Below are 27,212 nucleotides of genomic sequence, written 5' to 3' on the forward strand. Positions count from 1 at the left end.
GAGCGATCAGGGATAACACTCAGATTTCTAGACTTAGAATTCAGAATATAGTGTAGGAACAAGTGGTTTCTGTTTACCTTTTGAGTAGAAGTTGAATTCAGTCTTGGAACTGGGGAATATGGGATGTCGCTGAGACATCCAGGTAGAGAGATTTTAAAAAGGCATTTGGGTAGGTAGATCAGGAGGTCAGACATATAGATAAGGTTTGAGCATTATGAACAGATAAAAACAAAAGGGGGATGAGATTTCTCAGTGATAAGATATGGGGAAGCGGCTGGGCATGGTGGTTTACGCCTGTAATCCCAGCACTTATGGAGGCCAAAGTGGGCGGATCACCTGAGGTCAAGGAGTTTGAGACCAGCCCAGCCAACATGGTGAAAACCCATCTCTACTAAAAATACAAAAATTAGATGGGAGTGGTAGCACACGCCTGTAATCCCAGCTACTGCTTGGGAGGTTGAGGTGGGAGAATCGCCTGAACCCAGGAGGCGGAGGTTGCAGTGATTGTGCCACTGCACTCCAGCCTGGGCGATAGAGCGGAACAAGACTACAGCTTAAAAAAAAAAAAAAAAACATAGAAGCCACGGCAATCAGATTCATTGACGGAGAAAGGATAGGATAAAAGGAGAATCAAAAGAGAATTGCCAGCAGGGTGTGGTAGCTCAAACCTGTAATCCCAGCACTTTGGGAGTCCAAGGTAAGTGATTGCTTGAGCTCAGGAGGTTGAGACCAGCCTGGGCAACATGGCAAGACACTGTCTTTACAAAAAATTTAAAAATTAGCTGGGTGTGGTGGTGTACACCTATAGTCCCAGTTATTTGGGTGGCTGAAGTGGGAGGATTGCTTGAGCCCAGGAGGCAGAGGCTGCAGTGAGCCATGATTGCACCACTGCACTGCAGCCAGGGCAAAAGAAGGAGACTCTCAAAAAAAAAAAAAGAAGAATGCTTTTCAGAAATGCTTTTTCACTTAAAAATGTATTTTAGACACTTTCGCCTATTAGTAATATAGCTTTCTCTTTTTTAATGGCTGCACTTTTTATTTACCCACTTCCTTATTAATAGATTAAGTTTTCAGCTGCTTTTTTAAAAATTTGAACAAACAATACTGGAATTAATACTTTGTGGAAATATCTTTGTATATTTGCATGAGTGCATCTGTAGAATACATCTTTGCAGATGAAATTGCTTAGTCAAAAGAATGGAAACAACAGACCCCAGAGCCTACTTGAAGGTGGAAGGAGGGAGAGGGTGGGGATGGAAAAACTACCTGTCAGGTACTATACTTATTACTTAGGTGATGAAATAATTTGTACACCAAACCCCCATGACACACAATTTACCTGTGTAACAAACCTGCACGTGTACCCCTGAACGTAAAATAAAAGTTTAAAAAATTAAAAACTTAAAAAAGAACTCATTAAAATGTTTAATATGCTACTAAACTGCAATAGGGTGTGTGAGCCAATATATACTCCTACCAATAGTATCTTTTAGAGGACTTTTACATTGTAGATGCTGCCCCAGAAAAGTTAATGTTTGCAAACTTAAACAATTGCTAAATGCTTTCTGAAAGTGAAAATCGTTAAAATTTGCCAAAGTGTTCAAGTTTTATGTTATGTTTCTATTTTTTAAAATATTATCCTTAAAGTAGCATGCTTCCTAGATTGAAGGTCGTATGAATTTGAAAAATAGTAATTTTCATTTATTACTTTTATGTAAAATTCTGTAAAGAGAAAACGAACACTTTCATTTTATCAAATACTTGGTTCATTGAAATAATGTAATTTAAGAATGCATTTTGTTTTTGTAAGCACCAGAATCAGGGAGGAATTCTTTGTTTTGAAAGAAGCCCTGTTCCCTCCTCTCATATGCTGGAAGTAATAATTAGATTTAGAGGAATTGGATCAAAAGGAAAGAATACTTTTTTATACTTTGTATTAAAACCTATTTCTGGTTTGTAAAATCAGTTTAGAGGGTCATGACCAGCTTTTAAGAAAAAATGAAATAGAACTAAAAATCAGAGTACATAGAGAGTAAGGGTAAATACTGTTTGGTGAAACTTTTTTTTTTTTTTAATGTATGTTGGGTCATCACGTAAAATGTATTTCTTCTGTGAGTCACAGAGGAAAAATGTGTGAAAAATTCTGCTTTATATGACAGGCCAATTCTCAAGTTGTTTCTAACCAGATGTATTTGATACATTGCAAATAATAAATGTTATATATATTTTTCTTTTATCCTTTAGCCTTTCTACCTCTCAGGAAAAAGTAAAACTTTAAACCAAGTAAAAACACCATTAAAAAAGGTCAACCAGCTAGGAATTTGTTCACCATGGAATTCCTTCCATAGTTTTTGTGGGGTTACTAGTATTGGCACACCCATTTGTGGCATTACCTGTATACACTCCATACGCACACACTCTTGAGCACTATTTTGGAATTTGATTTTTCAGGTATACGAAGTTTGTTTTATAATAATTCCCTGAAGAATATCATGTGAGCTATTATCTGTGAATCATTTATGACTCTTTAAGTTTGGTTAATTGTTTTGTTTCCTTCGGTCACTTCATTGCCTCCAGGTCATCTTTTTCTCTTAATTGATGGGTGGTAAGAAAACAAAGTAAAATTAATAGCACCTGGCAGAGACTTAATTTGTGCGGTAAATCTGCTGTTACGTAGATCATATTTTAAGGCCAAATTTGTGAGTTGTAGATTATGTAAGACATTGTTGCTTACTTTCTTATTGGCTCAGATAATTGAATTCTAACTGCATTTGGTTGAAGTTTTATAACCTTTAGTAGATGCGGCTTTCTCTAAGAGGTGAGTTGCTTTCATGGTGGGTGTTTGTGATGTAGAAAGCAGCACTGTTGGCCGGGCACAGTGGCTCACGCCTGTAATCCCAGCACTTTGGGAGGCCAAGGCGGGCGGATCATGAGGTCAGGAGATCGAGACCATCCTGGCTAACATGGTGAAACACCGTCTCTACTAAAAATACAAAAAATTAGCCAGGCATGGTGATGGGCGCCTGTAGTCCCAGCTACTTGGGAGGCTGAGGCAGAAGAATGGCATGAACCTGGGAGGTGGAGCTTGCAGTGAGCCGAGATCTTACCACTGCACTCCAGCCTGGGTGACAGAGGGAGACTCTGTCTCAAAAAAAAAAAAAAGAAAGAAAGCAGCACTGTCAGAGGAATGGCAGCTGCCACAGCGTACATTTTTAGGTTACAGACTAAAGTGGTATTTTTTTCATTTTGAAAGTCCACACAGTAGTTTGTTATTTTGTTTTTCTGGGGATTTTTTTCTCAGAATACACTAGTCACTTGAGGTTTAACTTAGTCTTGACCAGAATGCTAATTTAAAACTTTACAGCAAGAAACTTATTTTGAAGCATGTCAGCTGTTCATGTCAGCTGATTGCAAAATCTTCTGTGGGAAATTTTTCATGTAGTGTTAAAGCAAGTCCTGGGGAGCAAAGAACAAGAAAAATTAGTTGGACTATCCAGAGTGTAGCATTATGCTCTGGCGACACTCGCTGACACCTCTGCTTATGCTGAGGAATTGTCTCAAATCAAAGCACATATTCGTGATAGCAGGTCTGTTAAAAACTCACTACAAATTTTTATCATTTAGCTAGGATTTTTTGCAGCTTACATATAATGTACTGCCCCTCTTAACTACTTTCTCTTTAGGCATGTTGCAACACAAATGACTGGGTTGTTTTTCCCACATTCATCACATTTCAGGCCAGCCTCCCTCAAATCCCACTTATTTACCTTGATTAAATTTGGATATTTCATAAGTTATTTGGTAAAGCACTAAGAGACCAGAGGTGTGGTTATATAAATCTAATTGGAGTGTGGGTGAGTTGGAGCACAATTCAAGAGTGGTTAGGAGAATAAATGCCCCAGCAAGAATGGTGATAATATATTTAGTTCCTGCTGTGAGCCAGGCTCTTAGGATGCAGTGGTAAACAACAGAGGTCTATGCCTACACAACATTTACAGTCGTTTAAGCTCAAATAAAGTAACTCTTGAAAGAGCAGTTTCAGTAGAGTGGTAGCATGGAAGCCAGATTGTGTTGAGTTGAGGAGTGAGTGGGAAGTTAGGAAGTCAAGAGAGTGAATAGGCACGTCTCTTTCAAGAAGCTTGGTGGTGAGAAAGAGAAGAGCTAGGCCGCACAGAAGAGAGGAGGATTGTCTTTTGTTTTGTTCTGATTTGTTTTGAATTTGGAAGAGGCTGAACGTTTATAGGAAAGGATCAATAGTGATGGAAAAATTTTTCAAGCCCTTGAGCAAGCAATTGAGAAGAAAAACAGAGGGTCCAGGGATTATCTGTACGCAAGATTATGGATGTAAGCAAGATTTTAGTGAAGGGATGTGAAATCAAGCAGTTTCTGCCTTTCAGATTCTATTTTCATTGCAGAGTTTAAGGGATATGAGAGTAGAGAATTAGAGTGACTAATTTATTCTGCATCTATATGATAGGAGCTGAGAGTCCTAGGGCAAAAAAATGTTTTCCAAGGGCTAATCCATCTATCCTTATGGCTGCTTCTATTTTGTTGCCCTTGTTATCAATAGTTATCCAATGTTATGTATTCAATTTTATGTTGAAGTACCTTTTGGGAAAAATAGCTAGTAAACTCTCAAATATGGTCAGCTGATATGACAAGTTAAAGGTACAACAATCTCTAATATTTTTATCTTGTTTAATTTTTACATGAAACTATCCAAATGCAAATGAAATGTGTTATTATGAATTTGTGTAGAAGGTTAAAATGTTCAGTAGAAGAAAAACTTTTTCATGGGAATTTTTGAAAACCGACTTCTCTCAAATAACTCATTGCTGTTTAACATGGTGATTATCACTTGAAAAGTGAAAGTGTGTTGCTGCTCATGTAACTGACATATATATATTTTTACTTTTATGGGTCAATTGTATTGACATCAAAACTAGAAAGACAAAATATTTTGTTATCACTGTTGACAGTGGTTTTTTTAGGGTGATCAACTTCAGTATAAAGATATTTTGCTGCTCATTTGCATTGTTTGCTCATGTTTGGTACTATGTACACTAATACTGAAACAAGGTATTTGCTGCTTGGCATTTTTGTTGGTTATACTGTACTTTCTCGTCTTGTAAAAATCTTTCTCCTTCCAAATTACTCAGCGGTTTCAGAAACCTTTTTCTGAACCACTCAGAAACCTTTTTGTGAGAATTTTTATAATTGTAATATTTGCTGTCAATCACGTCTAATATTTTAAGACATGTATAAAATATTTGATTAACTTGTGATTAATTCATCACTTACTAGTTATGCTACCTTGCAGGATTACTTAACCTCTTTGAGCTTTTATTTCTTCATCTTTAAAATGAAGCATTTCTACCTCATATGATAATATGAGGAGATAATTGAGATAATTCACGAGTTCTCTTCATATAATATTGGCCCATGGTAAGCACTCAATAAGTATTAATAATGACATTGGTGTAAACACGGAGTGAAAACCCATGGAAGATACTATTTATTTAACAAATGTCATCTTAAATAATGTACATTATGCACTTGGTGACTTAGTGACATACAGTTGTTGTCTGATATCTTGGGTTTTTGTTTTTAGGTTGGCAAGTTAATTAGACGCTCTCCCTGTATTTGTTAGTTTCTGTTGCGCTAATATGCTAAGAACAAAAGAAAAAACACCCAAAAAGAAAAAACAATTATTTCTGTAGATTTTAAAATTTAGAGCCATGAAAACAACTGTGATATCATAGCACTTTAAATATATTGAAAACCAAAAAGTTAACTGAAACCCAAATCTTCATGTGGTTCAGAAGAAGGGCTCTTTTCCACTTCTTTATGACTCTCAAGCAGAAATGTAGGCTGGGCAAATTCATTGACAGTACATTTTGATATTACCTTAAAATTTCCATAAGGATATTATAATAAAGATTTTGAATAATTTGAACTACTGTACACCAGACAACACTTGTAATGTAAATTGATGTTGTTAATGCTTATGTAATATTTTCATTCATTTTTCTAAAGAAAACACAGTTTTTCTTTCTTGTTTTTTCCTTCACTCACCCAAATGACTCATTATAAACCTCGGACATACTGTGGTAAAAAGCTGGTGATTTTTTTTGCCATCCATTAAATATACTTTGCTAATGTCATTGATACTATTGAAGTCATTCACATATTTCAGATACAGTTGTTTTTCTTCTCCCTTTTCTTATCATCCTTCTTTCTACAATATCTTCTTCACCCTCCATCCTAGTCCCTATAAAAATAAGTTTAGAGTGAAGGGCCGTGGGTGAAGCTGGATTGGATAATCTAGGTCAGTTTATCTGTGCTTGAAAGATGATGTGCACATTGATACAGCTGGACTGATACCCTGTAAAGGATGGGAGTTTCTCCCAGTTGAGCAGTGTGTGCTGTATGTTTTTAGCTTGTCTGGAAGGAACTCTCGATGTTTGATTCTGAAAAGATTGCTAGAGGACCTCTTACTTAGAGACACTGCCCCCCTCAAATGTGAGCCCATGGACCTTTAGGGTGCATGATACTGTGTGTGGATGATAGGGAGTAGGAGGGTACCAGGGATTAACTACGCCTTAGAGGAATATGTAGGGAATACCCTATATATTTCCCACAAATGGTGAATCCTTTCCATCCCAACCAAGCACCTTCTAAATTCTTGTGGTTGTTCATCTAACCAAATAGGAGCTACAGGCAGTTTACTTCAAGATACCAGTGAGACCTTCTGAGTTACATTTTTCTATTTCACTTCAAAGCTTCCTTTCCATCCCAACCAAGCACCTTCTAAATTCTTGTGGTTGTTCATCTAACCAAATAGGAGCTACAGGCAGTTTACTTCAAGATACCAGTGAGACCTTCTGAGTTACATTTTTCTATTTCACTTCAAAGCTTCCATCTTTTAACAGACTAGTAACTGGACCCTTGAGTTTGTTTAGAGGTTATGATCTCAGTCCTTTAACCTTGGGCGTCGGATTTAGTTTGTTATCAGCACCCCCCACCCCCCATGCCCCCAAGCCTATGAAATTATGTAGTTATATAAGTCAAGTTTTATATTTTCTAGGGATTAGTTATAAAAATTGGCAATAAAGTCAACTTCAATAAAGTCAATGTATCTTTAGTGTGGTTATGAATATTTCTTAAGTGACTTATTCTTTGAGTGACCTTTTAAAATATAGAGTCATATGAATGTTTGTGCCAATTAAGCAAACATTGACTTAGATTTTGTTACAGATAGATTATTATTTTAGCCACAGAGTTGGTCAAAGTTAAAATATAATGGTAGTTGATCATTTACTTAGTGCACAGAATGTGCCAGGTACTGAAGGTCTGGTATAGTTTTAGTACATATTATCAAACACTTTTCTAAGTATCTGTACCAGTTTATACTTCCACCAGTAAAGTGTGGGAATCACAGTTTCTCCATGTCCTTACCAAAAGTGGCTATGGAGAGAACAATTTTATTTTAATTTTAGTCATTCTGGTAGATGTATAGTGGTATCTTATTGTTGTTTTAATGTGCATTTTTCCCTGATGACTTTTTATATGCTGTTGGCTATTTGGATATCTTGTCTTGTGAAATACCTGTTCAGATATTTTGGCCATTTTTCTGTTGGATTGTTTCACATGAATTTGTAGGAATTCTTTACATATTCTGGATATGAGTTCTTTGACAGTTACATGTGTTGCGCGTATCTTCTCCCAGGCAATGGCTTTCTTGGTTTTTCACTCTATGGTATTTTTTTGATGAACAGAAGTTTTAAATTTTAATGCAGTCCAATATATCAATCTTTTCTATAGTCAGTGTTTCTGTTTCTTGTTTAAAACATTTATACCTTTCCTAAGGTCATACAAATAATCTCTTCTGTTATCTTCTAGAAGGCTGATTGCTTTACCTTTCACATTTAGGCCCATGATCTGTCTATCTGGACCTTAGTTCTGTGTAAGACGTTAGAATCAAAGATTTTTTTCCTGCCTGTGTGGATATCCAGTTAATCTAGCGTCATTTGTTGAAAAGTATCCTTTCCCCTCGACACTGTAGTGGCATCTGTATTACAGGACCATGGGACTTTAAACCAAGTCTTGATATCAGGTAGTTTAAGTCTTCCAACTTTGTTTTTCTTGAGAAACTATTTTTAAATGGCCAAGTAGTCTCACAGTTGTTGGCCCCATTCCTTCCTTCCTTCTGCCTTCTCAAGCCCATCTTTCCTCTTGACCCCAGAGCTTACAACTTATAGACTCATCATCTCTTCTCTTCCATGACCATTTCAGACTAGAGGCTAGAATTCCATAAGCAAGTGCAGCTTCTCTTTTGGTGGAAGATTAATACAGAATCACCTTCACCTGTTGTATGCCCTGCCATCCTGGCTACTAATTTGACTCAGGGCTTAAGTTCCACTGCTGATTGCTGTTGGGCTTCTGGACTGTTTCCCTGACCCCTTTATATTGGACCTTCTATGCCAGAATTCCCAAACCCAAAACCCTCTGATTTTCCTGGTTTGTAGCACTGAAAGTCGGCTTCAGTTTGCACTTTTATTAATTATTTTTATTCACCTATGTTGTCCCCTAATCTCCTTATAAGGATGTGATTTCTCATAGACAAATCTCCAAAGTACAGGAAGCCCACCCCAAATTCTGTATGCTCTAACTACTAGGATATCCTGTTTGCTACCCAATTATGAGACCCTCTTGTCAACTGTTTTTGTATACAGTGGCTTGCAAGACAATAGCTGCATTATTTATTTGCTCCCCTCTAACAGGTCTTAGAATAAGTAGACATAAAAATGGCAAGTTACACACAAGCATGCACGCTTGTTTGTACAGGTTATAAAGAAATTAGATGACTAATTGGAACTCCTTGTGGTGTGGATGGAGAAAGTAGTCCATTAAGAAGGATGAAGAAACATTTATTCAGTTTGTTGTGTGCCAGACACAGTACTAAAGTAGCTCATCTATCCTTTTTTTCCCCTATTAAGTAGGAACAGCTATTTAAAGCCCATATTTTATGTGTTAAAAAGTGGATTATATAAATGAAACTTTATTTGTAAATTCATTATACAAGTAATACTTCAATTAACATGAAGCTTCTTTTAAGTAGCGTTGGCCTAGACACAGAGGAATTTTCTGGAAAGTTTTGAGCCTCCCCTACACTGACTGGTTTGAGGATACTTAGAAGCAATGGCACTCTCTTAGGTTTCCAAAGGGTAAGTTGAGTCAGAGCCAAGACCTGCTGCAGGGGAACATGGAGCAGCCCAAGTTCTCACCATCAATAGGTGACCCCCCTTTTGAGAAATATGAAAATGTTTTTACTCTAGAAGGCCAATAAAGCCTGTCTCACCTGTAATGGAAAATAGAGTACCTTGCAAAGGTATGACAGGAAGAAAAACTTTCAGAGTTGTTGCTTTGGTTACACAGTTTCTGATTCATATCTTTGTATTTGCATTAACATCTGAGTTTGGAATAGGTTGTGAACCAATACATTATTTCATTTTTAAACAGTAAAAGTTTTGGAAAAAAGCAATAGGTTAATCACAGATTAGACTAGAAAAAAAAGCCGTCACACATAGTTCTTTGAAAGTAAGGTATTATGGGCATGTAAAATGGTACAGCCACTCTGGAAAAGAGTTTGGCAGTTTTTTACATAACTAGACATGTACTCTCCATGATACCCAGCAGTCACACTCTTGAGCATTTATCCCAGATAAATGAAAACTTACGTGTCCAGAAAAACCTGTACATAGATGTTCCTAGCATCCTTATTATACATACTATTTATATATACTATTATTATGTATATACTATTTATACTATTAGTGTATATGTATGTACACACACACTATGCATATGCAATTTATAATAGTAAAATACTGGAAACAACCAAAATGTCCTTCAGCAGGTGAACAGTTGAACAAACTGGTATATCTGTACAATGGAATGCCACCAGCAATAAAAAAAAGACTAACCTATTGTTACATGCAGCAACCAGAATGGACCTCAAGGGCATTACACTGAGTGAAAAAAATTCAACCTCAAAGGGTTGCATACCTTATTACTCTATTTACATAATACTCTTGAAATGACAAAACTGTGGCCATGGAGAACAGATTAGTGGTTGCAAGAGAACAGGAATGGAGGTGGAGTGGGGGCAGTTCTGTGTCTTGATAGTGGTGGTAGTTACACAAATCTGAATAGAGGATAAAATGGAACAGAACTATACACAAACACAAATGCAAGTTCCTTTTTTTTTTTTTTTTTTTTTAATGAGATGGAGTCTTGCTCTCTTGCCCAGGCTGGAGTGCAGTGGCACGATTTCAGCTCACTGCAACCTCTGCCTCCCGGGTTCAAGCAATTCTCCTGTCTCAGCCTCCCAAGTAGCTGGGACTACAGGCACCCACCACCACGCCTGGCTAATTTTTGTATTTTTAGTAGAGATGGGGTTTCACCATGTTGGCCAGGCTGGTCTCAAAGTCCTGACCTCAAGTGAACCTCCTACCTCGGCCTCCCAAAGTGCTGGGATTACAGGCCTGAGTCACCACACCCAGCCTTTTTTTTTTTCATGGTAAAAATTGAACAAAGTCTGTGAACAATAATGTTAACAGTAATGTACCAACATTGTCATGGTAAATTTTATTTTATGTATATTTTACCACAGTTTTTTAAAAGGTGTTATTGTATAAGTAACACATTTATTCTAAAATACACATATTTAAATGCAGGCATATAAATCTCTTCAATTGCTTTCTTTTTTTCCATTTTGAAACAATCACAAACATAAAAAGTTGCAACGTCAATACAAATAACTTTTTTTTCTGGAACAGTTTAAGACTGCCAGCCTGATGTCCCATCACTACCAAATAGTTTAGTATGTATCTCCTAAAACCAAGAACATTCTCATGCATGACTACAATACTAGCATCACAAGGCTGGGCACGGTGGCTCACGCCTGTAATCCCAGCACTTTGGGAGGCCGAGGCAGGCAGATCATGAGGTCAGGAGATCGAGACCATCCTGGCTAACACAGTGGGGCGGATCACGAGGTCAGGAGATCGAGACCATCCTGGCTAACACAGTGAAACCCTGTCTCTACTAAAAAAAAAATCCCAAAAAAAAAAATTAGCCAGGTGTGGTGGCAGGTGCCTGTAGTCCCCGCTACTTGGGAGGCTGAGGCAGGAGAATGGCGTGAACCCAGGAGGCGGAGCTTGCAGTGAGCCGAGATCACGCCACTGCACTCCAGCCTGGGTGACAGAGCTAGACTCCATCTCAAATAAATAAATACATACATACATACATACTACCATCACAATCAAGAAATGAACATTGATACATTGCTGCTATAGTGAATCTTTTGGACCCTGTTAAAGTAGATGATTCCACAATCATCCCAGTAACAACCTTTTTAGAACGATATCAAGTGCTGCATTTACTTCTCACGTCTCTTTAATTCTTCTTCAGTCTGAAACAGGTTTTCAGTCTTTCCTTGACTTTCATGAGCTTAATACTTTTGAAGATTACAGGCCAGTAATTTTGTAGGCTCTCTCTCAGTTTGAATTTCCCTGAAATTTCCTCCTGAAGTCAGGTGTTGTATTTTTGACAGGATATCCTAGAAGTGACCGTGTATTCTCATTGCATCTCATCAGATGGTGCATGATTTCAGTGTTCCCATTACTGATAATGTTCATGTTGATCACCTGATGAAGGCAGTGTCAGGCTTCACACTGTAAGCTTATACTTTTTCCCTTTGTAATTAAGTATATTGTGGGGAAGTACTTTGAAACTATGGAAATACCCAGTTCCTCATCTTTCAGTTTATTTACTTACATGTCTATATCTGTGAGGACTCAGTTTATTATTGTATTGATTGGGTTATAATCCATTATCATCTTTATTCCAGTGCTCAAATTGTTCCTGATTTAGTTAGTAGCAGCCCCTTCAAGCTAGCTTTTGTATCGTATCCTTTTGACATGTCACTATCTTTATTAATGCTTTTAAATTTTATTTTTACTTACTTTTTTTTGAGATAAGGTCTCACTCTGTCACCCAGACTGGAGTAGTACAGTGGTGTGATCAGAGCTCACTGCAGCCTTGACTTCCTGGACCCAAGAAGTCCTCCCGCCTTAGCCTCCCAAATAGCTGGATTACAGGTGCATGCCACCATGCCTGGCTGATATTTTGTACTTTTTGTAGAGACATAGTTACATCATGTTGCCTAAGGCTGGTCTTGATCGAACTCCTGGGCTCAAGTAATTCACCCGCCTCAGCCTCCCAAAATGCTGGGATTACAGATGTGAGCCACTGCACCCGGCTGCTTTTAAACTTTAGAAAAAGGAATCCTGTAGTTAATGGCTGTATAATATGCTGTTGTAGGGATATAGCATAACTTGCTTAATTATCTCTTTGCAGCATTTTGTTTTAGATTTATTTAAAAAGAGTTTGCATAGTACAACCATTTTGCCTTCTGGAAAGCTTGTAGCAGTTTACACTCACAAGCAATGTGCATGTGTGCAAGGGTTCCTATCCCCACATTCTCATTAACAATCGCAAAGTGATTTTAAATAATAGGAATTTCATAATTAGAGGGACATAGTTAGAGGTCACTAAGCATTAGCAGGGGTTATCAGGACACTAGGCAAGGGAAGAAAATAGGATTTATGTGTATCGTGTACTTTTTTTTTCTATTTAAATCAGCAGCAGGAAAGAAGAGTATGGCAGAGCAAAGCAGTTATTTTCTTCTTTATGGTGCTAATTTCATAAGAAAGATAATTTGAAGTAGATATATTACAATGGAGCCTTTTCCTTTTCTTGTGACTTGCTCATTTCTTCCTGGTAACTCTCAGTGACTGACCAATCATTAACCTCAAAGATCCTTTTCAAAATTCTGAAGCCATTCTCCACTAAGCAGCTCTCTGAATGAACTTTGGGAAAGTTGCTCACTAGTTGGCTTCATTTTCCTTACCTCTAAATTAAACTGTGTAGTTTCTACAGTACCTTCACTCTAAAACTGGAAGATCGTAGGAAATTTTATTCTGAGAGAAGGCTAGCTTGCAAAACTGGTTGAATTTTCTAGTAAACATTTTCCTCATGTATCTAACTGGGCAACTGTGAGTTGTAAGAAGTATATGTTTATTATTTATGGGCTGGTTTTATTCTAGGACTTTGGCTGTTAGTCCTCCCTTTGCTTTCTGTTTTTTTTTTTTTTTTTTTTTTTTTTTTGAAACTGAGTCTCACTCTGTCACTCAGGCTGGAGTGCTGTGGCAAGATCTCGCCTCATTGCAACCTCCACCTCCCACCTCCCGGATTCAAGTGATTCTCCTGCCTCAGCCTCCTGAGTAGCTGGTATTACAGATGTGCGCCACCACGCCCAGCTAATTTTTTTTTATTTTTAGTGGAGATGGGGTTTCACCATGTTGGCCAGACTGGTCTCGAACTCCTGACCTCAAGCAATCCACCCACCTCAGCCTCCCAAAGTGCTGGGATTATAGGTAGTCCCTTTGCGTCTAATGTTAAATCTGACTTGTGGAACTTTTGACTCCTTAGCACAGAGGAATAGAGTAACTCAGGTTTCATTTAAGAATTAAATACATTAGGCTGGGCGCGGTGGCTCATGCCTGTAATCCCAGCACTTTGGGAGGTCGAGGTGGGCAGATTATGAGGTCAGAAGATCAAGACCATCCTGGCTAACATGGTGAAACCCCATTTCTACTAAAAATACAGAAAAAAAAAATTAGCCAGGTGCGGTGGCGGATGTCTGTAGTCCCAGCTACCTGGGAAGCTGAGGCAGGAGAATGGCGTGAACCTGGGAGGCAGAGCTTGCAGTGAGCCGAGATCACGCCACTGCACTCCAGCCTGGGTAACAGAGTGAGACTCCATCTCAAAAAATAATAATAATAATTAAATATATTAAAAAGAAGCTATTATAAATTAATTAGTATGCGAAGGATTATTCAACAAAAGGGGTTAAGACCATTGCTTGGCTGTTTCGGAAAAAAAAATTCACCTTACATTTTTGCTTTACATCATACACCAAAATAAGTTCTAAATGTGTTAAAATTAAATTTTTTTAACCCTAAAAGTAGAAGAAAACAAAAGTGAATATTTATTAAATTTTATATGATAGCGAAATAATGAAGAAAGTTGCATAAAACTTTCTTCATCTTCCTGAAAAGATCAATTGATTTGACTTCCTAAAATTAACTTGGGAAAACAGCTTGGCAGTTTCTTATAAAGTTGAGCGTGCTACATGACCCAGTATTCACGCTCCTGGGTTTATATATTTTAGAGAAATGAAAACTTGGGTTCACATAGTAATCTGTACATGAATGTTCATAGCAGTTTTATTTGTAATAGGAAAATACTGGAAACAACCCACATAACCTATATGGAGTGAATGGGTAGACAACCTGTGGTACATCTATACAATAGAACACTAGTTAGCAATGAAAAGGAGTCAGACCCAGGAGTGGTGGTGTGCACTTGTAGTCTCAGCTACCCAGGAGGCTGAGACGGGAGGATTGCTCAGCCCAGGAAACCAGCCTGGGCAACATAGTGAAACCCTCTCTCCAAAAAAGAAAAAGAAAAGGAATGAACTGTTGACACATGCAGCAACATGGATAGCTCTCAAGGGCATTAGGCTGAAGGAAAAAGCCAGCTTCAAAGGGTTATGTATTTTGTGATTCTATTCATATAACATTCTTGATGTAACAAATTATAATGATGTAGAATAGATCAAGGATTAGGGTTTAGGGAAGAATGTGACTATTAAGGGGTAACATGAGGGAGTTTTTTTTGTGTTGATAGAATAGTTCTTATCCTGATTGTAGTGATGGTCACTCTAATGTAATCCACACACATAAAATTTTTAGAACTGTACACACACACACACACACACATACAACTGGTGAAATCCAAACAAGGTCTGTACCTGAGTTAATAGTATTGTACTTATGTCAGTTTCCTGGTTTGACCACGTGTTATGCTTATTACTGTATTACCACTGGGAGAAGCTGAGTGGAATATACACAAAAATGCTTTTATTTCCAACTTGTTTTGAGTCTTAAACTATTTCAAATTTTAAGTTATTTAAAAATTAACTTGGGTCAGAAATAAACATTGAAAAGCCAAATGAAGAAAATATTTGTAACAATTATTAGAGAGAAAATTTTTATGCCTTTTATTTATTAATATAAAGAACTCATACAAATCCATAAAGCAAGCACTGAATCCTTAATGAATTGAAGGAGAACTTAACAGAATAAGCATGTACCCAGGAGAAAATTTTGTAGGTGTACTTTTGTAAGTATATATTCAGAATTGTCTGGAATCCCCACAGTCGATCAGTGTGCCGCCAGTGCTCTTGGTAACATGTTGTCTAAGAGAACTTTTTTTTCCCCCAGTATATTATAGCTGTGTAAAGTAATTTCACCTAAGAGAAAAATAGATTAAAAGATACAAAACATTATGCAGGAAATGGTCAAGGAAAAAAGGAGACAAAAGAGAGCATTGTAAATTTGCATTGTTTTAAAGTAGCTTTGAGAGAATTTTGAAAGATCTTGTTCTATGTAATCTGTCCCCTCCAAAAAAATTTTTTTTTTTTTACAGGTGTAAATTAATTATTTGAAAGCAACTGAACAATGGAGCCAGACATCATTCGAATGTACTCTTCATCCCCACCACCACTAGACAATGGAGCAGAGGATGATGATGATGATGAATTTGGGGAATTTGGCGGGTTTTCAGAAGTTAGCCCTTCTGGTGTAGGGTTTGTTGATTTCGATACAGCAGATTATACTCGTCCCAAGGAAGAGTTTGTACCTTCAAACCATTTTATGCCAATTCATGAATTCTCAGAAAATGCAGATAGCCTTACAAGCTTTAAGTCCATTAAAAATGGTAATGATAAGGACATCACTGCTGAACTTTCTGCTCCTGTGAAAGGACAGTCTGATGTTTTACTTTCTACCACCAGCAGAGAAATAATTTCATCTAAAACATTAGATACTTCCATTGATGGCATGGAAAGTCCAGGAAATTTAAATAAAGTAGTGGAGCAGAGACAGAATGTTGGAACACTTGAAAGTTTCTCTCCAGGAGATTTTAGAACTAATATGAATGTTGTTCATCAAAACAAGCAGTTAGAGAGCTGCAATGGTGAAAAGCCTCCTTGTCTGGAGATTCTAACAAATGGGTTTGCAGTGTTGGAAACTGTAAATCCTCAGGGAACAGATGATCTGGACAATATAGCTGATTCAAAGGGATGGAAGCCTCTTAGCACTCATAGCACTGAGTATAATTTAGACTGTGTACCTAGTCCTGCTGAGGAATTTGCAGATTTTGCCACATTTTCCAAAAAGGAAAGGATACAACTAGAAGAAATAGAATGTGCAATTTTAAATAATAGAGAAGCACTAACCATTCGGGAAAACAATAAAATTAATAGAGTCAATGAACTGAATTCTGTAAAAGAAGTGTCTTTGGGTAGAAGCTTGGATAACAAAGGAGACACTGATGGAGAGGATCAGGTTTGTGTTTCAGAAATAAGCATAGTGACTAACAGAGGTTTCAGTGTTGAAAAACAAGGCCCTCCAACACTGCAACAGGATGAATTTTTACAGTCAAGTGTTCAGTCAAAGGCTTGGAGTTTGGTAGACTCAGCTGATAATTCAGAAGCCATTAAGAGAGAAGAACGTAAAACTGAAGAAAAACTTGACTTACTTACTTCTAAATGTGCTCACCTATGCATGGATTCTGTTAAAACTTCTGATGATGAAGTCGGTTCTTCCAAAGAAGAAAGTAGTAAGTTTACTAATTTCCAAAGCCCAAACATTGACCCCACAGAAGAAAATGATTTGGACGATTCTGTAAGTGTAAAAAATGGTGATAGTAGTAATGACTTTGTGACTTGCAATGATACCAATGAAGATGATTTTGGTGATTTTGGTGACTTTGGCACTGCCAGTGGCTCATCTCCACCTTTTGTTACTGGTACTCAAGATTCAATGAGTGATGCCACTTTTGAAGAGTCTTCAGAGCACTTTCCACATTTTAGTGAACCAGGTGATGACTTTGGAGAATTTGGGGATATAAATGCTGTTTCTTGCCAAGAGGAGACAATATTAACAAAGTCAGACCTAAAACAGACTTCTGATAATTTATCAGAAGAATGTCAATTGGCAAGAAAATCTAGTGGAACAGGCACTGAACCTGTTTCAAAACTTAAAAATGGGCAAGAAGGTGAGTTTGGACATTTTGATTCTGTGCCAAATATTCAGGATGACTGCAATGGTTTTCAAGACTCTGATGATTTTGCAGACTTCAGTTCAGCTGGTCCTAGCCAAGTTGTAGATTGGAATGCTTTTGAGGATGAACAAAAAGATAGTTGTTCTTGGGCTGCTTTTGGAGACCAGCAGGCTACTGAATCTCATCATCGAAAGGAAGCCTGGCAGTCACATAGGACAGATGAAAATATTGATACTCCAGGAACCCCCAAAATGCACAGTGTACCTTCAGCAACTTCCAAAGGAGCAGTTGCTAGTGGCCATTTACAGGAATCAGCCACTTCAGTTCAGGTATTTACTAATTTTCTCTAGTTTGTATGACGTAATAATTGTTGTAGAGGCTTCTAATTTCAGCTTTTCAAAAAATGTTTTTTCAACTGAGTACCTGTTGAAGGAGTCTTGTTATGTTGTATAATGCCTGTCTGATTTGTGGGTTGGTTACATTTTTCACAACCCTTTGGGAAACTAATAATAGTCCTATAGTAAAGCACAATAAGATTTTTCTTTATCTCAATGAGTTTCATTAATATTTACAGATATTCATCAACTTGGATTGTTTTAGTGACTATAAATACCATTTAGGTTAAAAAAAAGCCCACACTTATTAGCTAATTAATGGTTCCAGTAAATCCTTCAGTATTACCCTTTACAGTGATTTTAAAAGAAGGTTAAACTGAGATTTAGATTTTTTTTTTTAAGCTTAAGAAAAAATGTTAATTTTGTCCATCAAAGACCTAGGAAATTCAAGTACGGTTTTGATTCCAGGAGAGAACAAGCAGAATTTGAAACCTCATTCTGTGCCAAAGGCTATAGTGAATTGAAGAATAGAAACTAGAAAAAAGCAAATTTTTCTTTTTCCTCATAATTTAGCAGCTACTAAAAGACTTGGGGTGAGGGTATGAGATGAATTAAGGTTTAGTCCTAAAATAAGAAACAACTATAGGTTCACTTATTGCAGTTGTATTTATTTGCCTATACTTTCTTACAAATGTACCTGTTAGCTCTTCCTAGAGAGTAGGTGTGTCAGGGAGAATGTTTTTACCCCTTAGCTCCTATACATTATCCTTTTTTGATTCAGACTCTTTCAGAAAATATTCATTAAGATTCACTTTGACCTAAAGTAGCCCCTAGAGGTGTAGCTTGATATCTAGGTTGTTCGCCAGTCCAGAGTTGTACCCAGAGTTGTGCTAAATTTTACCTTTTTTCAACTCCAGGGGTGTGGAAGAGGGCACTCCCTTGAATGTCACTGCCTTATACTGACAATTGATATATGTAACTAACACCTGATCCACAAGCTTATTTTAAATATGCCATTAATAAACTTGGAATCTACAAACTTTATTTATCCAATTATCTTTTGCTAAGAAAACCATTTTCTTTTTTTTTTTTTTTTTTTTTTTTGAGGCGGAGTCTCGCTCTGTCGCCCAGACTGGAGTGCAGTGGCCGGATCTCAGCTCACTGCAAGCTCCGCCTCCCAGGTTTACGCCATTCTCCTGCCTCAGCCTCCCGAGTAGCTGGGACTGCAGGCGCCCGCCACCTCGCCCAGCTAGTTTTTTTTGTATTTTTAGTAGAGACGGGGTTTCACCGTGTTAGCCAGGATGGTCTTGATCTCCTGACCTCATGATCCGCCCGTCTCGGCCTCCCAAAGTGCTGGGATTACAGGCTTGAGCCACCGCGCCCGGCCAAGAAAACCATTTTCAATTGGAAATCTTTCCAAAGTCTTTGTAATTGAAATAGTTATACTTCATTGCCTTGATAACTTTGACACAGTAAGATATTAGAGAAACTATGGTATTACCAGTTGGTGTGCATAGCTAATCGCTTTTTAGTTGGCTTTTGTGTCTGGGTAGTTTAATTTGCTAATTCAGTTATTACATGGTTTGACTAATGTGTATTATTCCTATTGAGTAATTCATTATTTAGGCAGAACCTTGCCATTTTAAACAAGAAGTGAACTAATTAGTTCTAATTATGATGCTAAATGAGAACTGTTGCTTTTGACCTAACCCTTTCCCTATTTAGTTTCATCTCACTAGAGGATAGGGTGACACTAGTATTGGATGATCTTTAATTTGTAGCCTTAGAACTTTTAACATCATCAGATAATGCGTTTTTAAAAGTGTGACCACTTCAAGTAGGAATTTCTTGCATCATACAAGTTGATTGAAGTTATTTATGTATAATTTGATAACTGGATGTAGGAGATGATAAAGCATCTGGGCCTCATGAAATCTGACAGATCTGAGTTTGAATCTTGACCCAGCCTCTTGAAAAGCCTTATGATTTTGGATAGGTTACTTCTGAACTCAGCTGTATATACAAAGAAGATAATATCTACTTCAAAGAACTTTTGTGAAGATAAAAGGAAATTTTTAAATGAGTGAAGAAATCAATCTGCTAGAAAATAAAAATTTTATAGTATGATTCTTTTTTTTATAAAAAATAAAACAGAAACTATATAGATGTGGCAAGATACATCAAGAGTTTCTGAGGCCAGGCACAATGGCTCATGCCTATAATCACAGCACTTTAGGAGGCCGAAGTGGGTGGGTCACTTGAGGTCGGGAGTTCTAGCCCTGCCTGGCCAACATGGTGAGACCCTGTCTCTACTAAAAATAGGAAAATTAGCTGGGCGTGGTGGCATGCATCTGTAATCCCAGCTACTCAGGAGGCTGAGACAGGAGAATAACTTGAACCCAGCAGGTAGAGGCTGCAGTGAGCCGAGATCATGCCACTGCATTTCAGCCTGGGCTACAAGAGAGAGACTCTGTGACACACACACACACGACTTTCTTAGATTTGTTTGGCTCAGGTCTCATGCTTTTATTTTTGCTAATGGATTATGGAAAATGAACAGAATTTGGATGTCAGGAAAGAGAAACTGCTGGAGGAGGCCAGAAGAACTTTGGGAAGAAAATTGAAGTAGTGAAATGGATGAGTCAGACACTTACCCTGCTGAGTAAGTGTCTGAGTCAGAAGTGGAGAAAGATTGAACCAAGACTCTCATTCTTACCCTGCTGTTGTGAAGGAGAGTTGCAGCTGGCACTTTCTTTCTTGGACTTCAGATTCTGCTGGAAGAGTGTATTAATTTAGCCCTTTTGGAGAGGATTAGATTTATTGGTATTTTTCTTTAAAATGTTTTCCCTAGTTGCTCCGGACAGTGTTCCAAACAAGCACAGAATTCCTTTTTTTTTTTTTGAGACAGAATCTTGCTGTGTCGCCCAGGCTGGAGTGCAGTGGCACGATCTCAGCTCACTGCAGCCTCCACCTCCTGGGTTCAAGCAGTTCTGCTGCCTCAGCCTCCTAAGTAGCTGGGACTACAGGCCCGCACCACTACACCCAGCTAATTTTTGTACTTTTACTGGAGATGGGGTGTCACCATATTGGCCAGGCTGGTCTTGAACTCCTAGACCTCATGTGATACACCCAGCTTGGCCTCCCAGAGTGCTGGGACTATAGGCGTGAGCCACCGCGCCTGGCCTCCTCACATATTAATAACAGTAAGCAATATAAGTTTTTTAGTGGTAAAAGTTGAAATGATTTATTCCTGTTCAATCTTACCTGGATGCCACAAGTGTCCCGAACAAAATGCCATCAAGTGGTTTTGTCCGAATTTTGCTTTGACAGAATGTGAGTGTTTTAGAATTCAGAGCTTCATTAAATTAAACAAACATGGCAATTTGATTTAATTTGTTTGATTAAGCAAGCATGGAAAACAAATCTTTGTTTTGTGAAGTCAGACGAATGGTATCGTTGGTCATTTCAGATTTCTTCCACTTTTCACTATGTGGTATGTGACATTGTCCAGGTCCCCATTTTTTTTTTTTTTAGCACTTTCCTATTTTCAGCCCACCAAAAAGATATCTTAAAATGTTAATAAATATGTCTTCCTTGTGGTTAGTGCAATAATTTGTTACTTAGGTAGGGAAAAGTCAAGCAAGAATTCTTTCGAAATTAAAAAAATGTTCTTAGTCTAATTCTCAGCTGTGGGTCCAGTGAGTCTCAGTGGGTTCAAGCTTTGATGTAAAAGCCATACATGAACATTATTAAGAAATAGGTATCTTCTCCCTTCAGTGAATAATTTTTTCTGAGAACCTAAAGTTTAATATATTTCATTCTTTTTTGTTTGTTTGTTTGTTTGTTTGAGACGGAGTCTCGCGCTGTCGCTAAGGCTGGAGTGCGGTGGTGCGATCTCCGCTCACTGCAAGCTCTGCATCCCGGGTTCACACCATTCTCCTGCCTCAGCCTCCCGGAGGGGTAGCTGGGACTACAGGCGCCCGCCACCATGCCTGACTAATTTTTTGTATTTTTAGTAGAGACAAGGTTTCACCGTGTTAGCTAGGATGGTCTCGATCTCCTGACCTCGTGATCCGCCCACCTCGGCCTCCCAAAGTGCTGGGATTACAGGCATGAGCCACAGCGCCCAGGCTGTTTCATTCTTTTGTTAACATTCGTATAAATTGTAGAGAAGGTAAGTACTGGTATCTCCATTATACAAATGAGAACGAAGTCTTCACTTTTTGGCTAAAGATTTAAAACAACAAAATGCCAACAACAACAACAAAACCTTCCTTACATTTCAAAGCAGTCCTTTTTTATGAATGTTATTTTAATCTTTTTTTTTTTTTTCTATCCTGGGAAGCCAGGAAATTTTCTGTATTTTTAGTAGAGACAGGTTTTCACTGTGTTAGCCAGGATAGTCTCGATCTCCTGACCTCGTGATCCACCCGCCTCGGCCTTCCAAAGTGCTGAGATTACAGGCGTGAGCCACTGTGCCCGACAGAAATTTTCTTTAAAAAAAAAAAACAAAACTTTTTTGTTTCAGGAAGAAATCTTGATTGAAATAACCAAGATGCTTGTTTCACAGATATATGGTAAAAGAGATAATAAATGTCATAAGCACTGCATTTAACCCTGAGCTTTTGTAAAATGTTAAAATATTGTTCTGGATATCATTTAGAAATTTAGGTAACAGGGAAGTAATCTGTTTATATTAATTGGCTATAGAAAAGGAGGCTATGAGTTATTTTTTATTAGACATCCAATTGATAATGCTACAGGGAAAATGCTATTAGCTGAAGATTTGTTTTGAGAGCTTTGGAAGTCGAGTGGCACCAAAAAGAAGAGAATTACTAATACCTTGGCTTGTGTTAGTTCAGGATTAAGTTACTGGTTTGTTTTGTTTTGTTTTTGAGACGGAATCTTGCTCTGTCGCCCAGGCTGGAGTGCAGCGATGCGATCCCGGCTCACTGCAACCTCCTTCTCCTGAGTTCAAGCGAGTCTCATGCCTCAGCCTCCCAAGTAGCTATGATTACAGGCACAGAAACTCAGCGTTCTTAAACTGAATATAACCAATCCTACCTTTTCATCTTCACTTATTTAATCATCTAGCTAATATTTATGCAGGGTTTCCCTCCTGTGAACATTGGAACATACAACTGAAAACAGAAGTAAGCAACAAAATAAGAGAATTAAGATTTAAGACTTTAACCTTCCTTATAGATCTTTGCTTACTTATTTGGATAGAATTTCCTTTTGCTATTTTTTCCTCAGAAAATTTATCTGGTGTTTAATTTCAAAATAGAAAGGCTTTATTAGGTTTATTCAGAAACTGTGCAGAAGGGAAAAATCATGTTTAGATCATGGGGAATATTACAGCTGCTCACTCTTTATAGAGCTTGAAATTGGGGATTGGTAAGTATACAGTTGTAGATTGTACTTGATAGCTTACTTAATATTTAATGGTGATGCAGCATAAGATATCCTCTTAAATGGAAGATTAAATTACCCAGTGGATTTTAATGCTTCTTCCAAACTTCTACCTGAGTGTGAAACCTAATGCTATCAATATTAAAACTATTGATATTAATCAACTTCTGTCCCTAAGCAAAAAAGGAAAACTAACTGGAAATAAGTTGAAGGAATATCAAGAGTTACCTTAAATATATAATACTTAAGTCATTACTTAATATCCTTGATAGGGTCTTGGAAACTGCGACTTTAAGGGAAAGGACATATAACAAAACCAATTTTACCGTAGGCTAACTGATACAAACAAGAGTTAAGTTTCTGTGGCATCTTTCTGGTCACAGAAACATCACTGAACTTCTAAATAAAGACACAAAGCACTTCTAATATTAAACATTTAAATAAATGTGAGCTATACTTACATTTTAAAAAGATTACTAAAAACAAGAAACATAATTACAGACCCATTTTTTGGTGAATCAGTGAGTGACACCACTTGTAGTGGTGCTGGGTAAAATAAAGGGATTAATGTTTGCGAAGCAAAAATGATCTGAGGAGCATCTTCTACCACCATACAATTCAAAAACAATCACAAATCATGCAGACTCACTGGGCACTTTCATACTGCATCATTTATTGCTGTACATTTGTATGATTAGTGTAGACTTCATGAATGTTTATTTTATAATTTATTTTTTTTGCAATCTACTTATTCCAGCTCAGGATCACCAGTGACCAAAGCCTATCCCTCCAGCTCAGGGTACAAGGCTGAAACTATTCCTGGCCTGGATGTCATTCCATTGCAGGGCACACTCACACACATACACCAGTACTCACTCAGAGTGGAACAGTTTAGACAATCTAATGTGCACGTCTTTAGGATCTATGAGGAAACTGGAATACCCAGAAAAAACCCCATGTGGACATGGGGAAAATGTGCAAACTCCACACAGATAGTGGCTGCAGCCAGGAATCAGTTGTTTTTCTCATCAACATTACAACAAAATGACATTATTCAAGGACTGCTGTCCTTTAAAGGAGATAGGCATTTGAGTGGCATAAGAACCAGAGTCTGGGCTCCTAGGTACACCTCTCTGGAAAGCTGAATGAGACTTGCAGTACACTTAATCTCTTTACACCCAGGTGTAGTCTTTTATAAAATAGAGGTATATTAGTTACAGTTCCAGATAAACAGAACCAATAGGGTATGTGTGGAGGTTAGGAAGGGAAGGATGGAAGGGAGGCAGGAGTGGAGGTAGTAGAGAGAGAGCGAGACTGATTATTGGAAATTGAGAAGCTCCAAAAGCCACAGTGCGTAAGCTGGAGACCCAAGAGCTGATTGTGTAGTTCCAGTCTTGAGTCCAAAGGCCTAAGAACCAGGAGAGCAGTGGTGTACGTTCCAGCCCAGAAGCCAGCAAGCTTAAGATCCAAAAAGAGCTGATTTTTTAGTTCAAGTCCAACTGAAGTACCAACTCAAAATCAAGCAGAAGTTCCTTAGCCTTTTTGTTCTTTTCAGGTCGTCAGCTGATTGGATGAGGCCCACCCACATTAGGGAGGGCAGTCTGCGTTAGCGAGATTACCAATTCAAAGGTACTCCCAGAATAACGTGTTTTGGCGTTTTTTGGTTTGTTTGTTTTTGAGACAGGGTCCCATTCTGTTGCCCAGGCTGGAGTGTACTGGCATGATCTCTGCTTACTGCAGCCTCCACCTCAGCCTCTCTAGTAGCTGAGACTACAGGCGTGTGCTACCACACCTGGCTAATTTTTGTATTTTTTTTTATAGAAATGGGATTTTGCCATGTTGCCCAGATGGTCTTCAACTCCTGGGCTCAAGCAATCTGCCTGCCTCAGCCTCCTAGAGTACTGGGATTATAGGCATGAGCCACCATGCTCTGCCCCAGAATAATGTTTGACCAAATGTCTGGGCACCCATGGCCCAGTCAAGTTGACACATAAATGTAACCATCACAAGAGGGAACACCTTACATCCATATATAACTTTCAGGATTTTTGGAAGACTGTAACCTGTTTGTGACTAAAACATGCCAGTTGAGAAGGTGTGCATTAGATAAAATGGCTTACTTGCACCAATGGATAAAGTGAAATGGCTGCTTATATACCCTGGGACTTTCTTCCTCTACCCCCAGACATAAAGACATGACAGAACTGGGAATGAGCAAAAGTTGTCAATTCATACTTGAAGCTTTGCCCCACTGATGAATTAAACCATTGGGTAATCATTTTTTGCTTTCCCAGAAACCAAATCTGGTTTTAAAAAATAAAAATAATTATAAAGACATTCAAGGTAATGAAGGACCCTGATAGGAAAATGAATATATAAGAAATGAGAAAATTGGGAAAGAGGAAAAAGCTATAAAAGCAAGTGTACCTTTGAAGATGTGGTATAGCCAAGGGTGTATTACGACTTTCGTGAGCCCTTTCTCCATAAAATATGTTTTTTGGTTAACAGTAGAAAGTAATATGGAAGGGCCAGGCATGGTGACTCATGCCTGTAATCCCAGCACTTTGGGAAGCCAAGGCGGATGGATCACTTGAGGTCAGGAGTTCAAGACCAGCCTGGCCAACATGGTGAAACCCCATCTCTACTGAAACTACAAAAGTTAGCCAGGCATGGTGGTGTGTGGCTGTAATTCGAGCTATTCGGGAGGCTGAGGCAGGAGATCACTTGAACCGGGGAGGTAGAGGTTGCAGTGACCCGAGATCTGCCACTGCACTCCATCCTGTGCAACAGAGCAAGACTCTATCTTGATGGGGGCAAGGGGGAAGAAAGTAATAGGGAGGCATATTTGTGTGAGAGTGCCCCCTAGTTCTGGCTCTTGTCAGTATACTCAGCTATCAGGCTATTTTGAGAGCGAAAGCTCCTGCTTTGGGCTACTTTCCATTCACAATGATTTTTGATAGGTACGAACTCGTCTAAGCATAAGTATACTTCTGTGTAAGTAGCATAGCTCCTCTACTTGGCTTCATAGCATTGGACATTAATAGAGAAAATGAAAAAGGAGGGTGTGGTACCTGCCTTGAATAGCATTTGATTTTTAATCCTACATTTATCAGAGCCCCAGTTTTTGAAATGTTTAATAGCCAGATGTGCTACTGTTTGCCAGGCTTAGAAGCTGGTACTTATATGAATGAAAAGGCGTGACTGAGTCACATAAACTGGCATTCAGCTAACCAGTCACCAGTTTATTCCATATTCAAGGGGAAACTGAGGACTATTTTTCCTCTTTATACTTTGAAGATGATGGCATTTAAAATTAAAATAATTGGGGCTGGGTATGGTGGCCCACATGTGAAATCCTAGTGCTTTGGAAGGCCAAGGCGGGAGGATTGCCTGGAAGTAGAAGTTCAAGACCAGCCTTGGCAACATAGAGACCCCATCTCTACAAAAAATAAAAATTAGCCAGGCATGGTGGTGTTCACCTGTGGTCCTAGCTACTCAAGAGGTTGTGGTGACAGAATCGCTTGAGCCCAGCAGTTCAAAGCTGCAGTGAGCTGTGATGGCACCGCTGCACTGAAGCCTGAATGAGTGAGTGAGACTGTCTCTTAAAAAAGAAAAAAAAAATCGAGTAATTGGTGTAAAGACTATTTTAATTTGACGTTTAGTTAGTATTGTAACATCAGCTAAATGTTTAGTATGCTAAGTATGTGTGCATTTATTTGTTACCCTCATTTTCAGAATGCAGCCCTGACTCTTTAGTAAGAATTAACAACTAACTTTGTTGAAAATGATGAATTTTAGTGTTCGATGAAGTCATTTGCTTTAAGCATAGTTATCACTGCACATTTAACAGGTAAATCCCTTATCTAATAATGTCTAGAAATGTTTTGAAAGACCACAAAAAGTGGGGGAAACATGGTTTAGTGAAAAGAATGTAGGCTTTGCAGTCAGAGTTTGGATCAAATCTCGCTGTGTACTATACCACCAGTAAGGCTATGGTTAATTATCTGAATCTTCCTGAACTATAGTTTCTTCATCTGTAATATGAAGACAATAATACCTCTGGAGTTTCTCTTAGAAGATTCATGGAGTAAATACATGTAGAGCGTCAAGCATAGTATGGTATATAGAAGACAAAATTTGGCTATTATATGTCTTATAATTATTTAAATATGCCCAATCTGTGTATAAAAATGATTTAGATGGCTTACA

General features: G+C 38.1%; 1 protein-coding gene across 3 annotated transcripts in view; it reads left to right on the forward strand.

Annotated features, from left to right (window-relative positions):
* Positions 1 to 27,212, forward strand: part of AFTPH (aftiphilin) — a 69,112-nt gene that overhangs the window by 11,671 nt on the left and 30,229 nt on the right. For all 3 annotated transcript variants that reach the window (XR_004443981.1, XM_033239231.1, XM_033239232.1), the window contains exon 2: positions 15,619 to 17,585. Coding sequence is in view for 2 of the 3 variants with exons in the window: in XM_033239231.1 (XP_033095122.1) it covers positions 15,651 to 17,585 (1,935 nt within the window). In the remaining variant the exon portion in view is untranslated. The remainder of the gene's footprint in view (positions 1 to 15,618; positions 17,586 to 27,212) is intronic.

Source organism: Trachypithecus francoisi, unplaced genomic scaffold, assembly GCF_009764315.1.
Source record: "Trachypithecus francoisi isolate TF-2019V2 unplaced genomic scaffold, Tfra_2.0 Lachesis_group17, whole genome shotgun sequence".
Lineage (NCBI taxonomy): Eukaryota > Metazoa > Chordata > Mammalia > Primates > Cercopithecidae > Trachypithecus > Trachypithecus francoisi.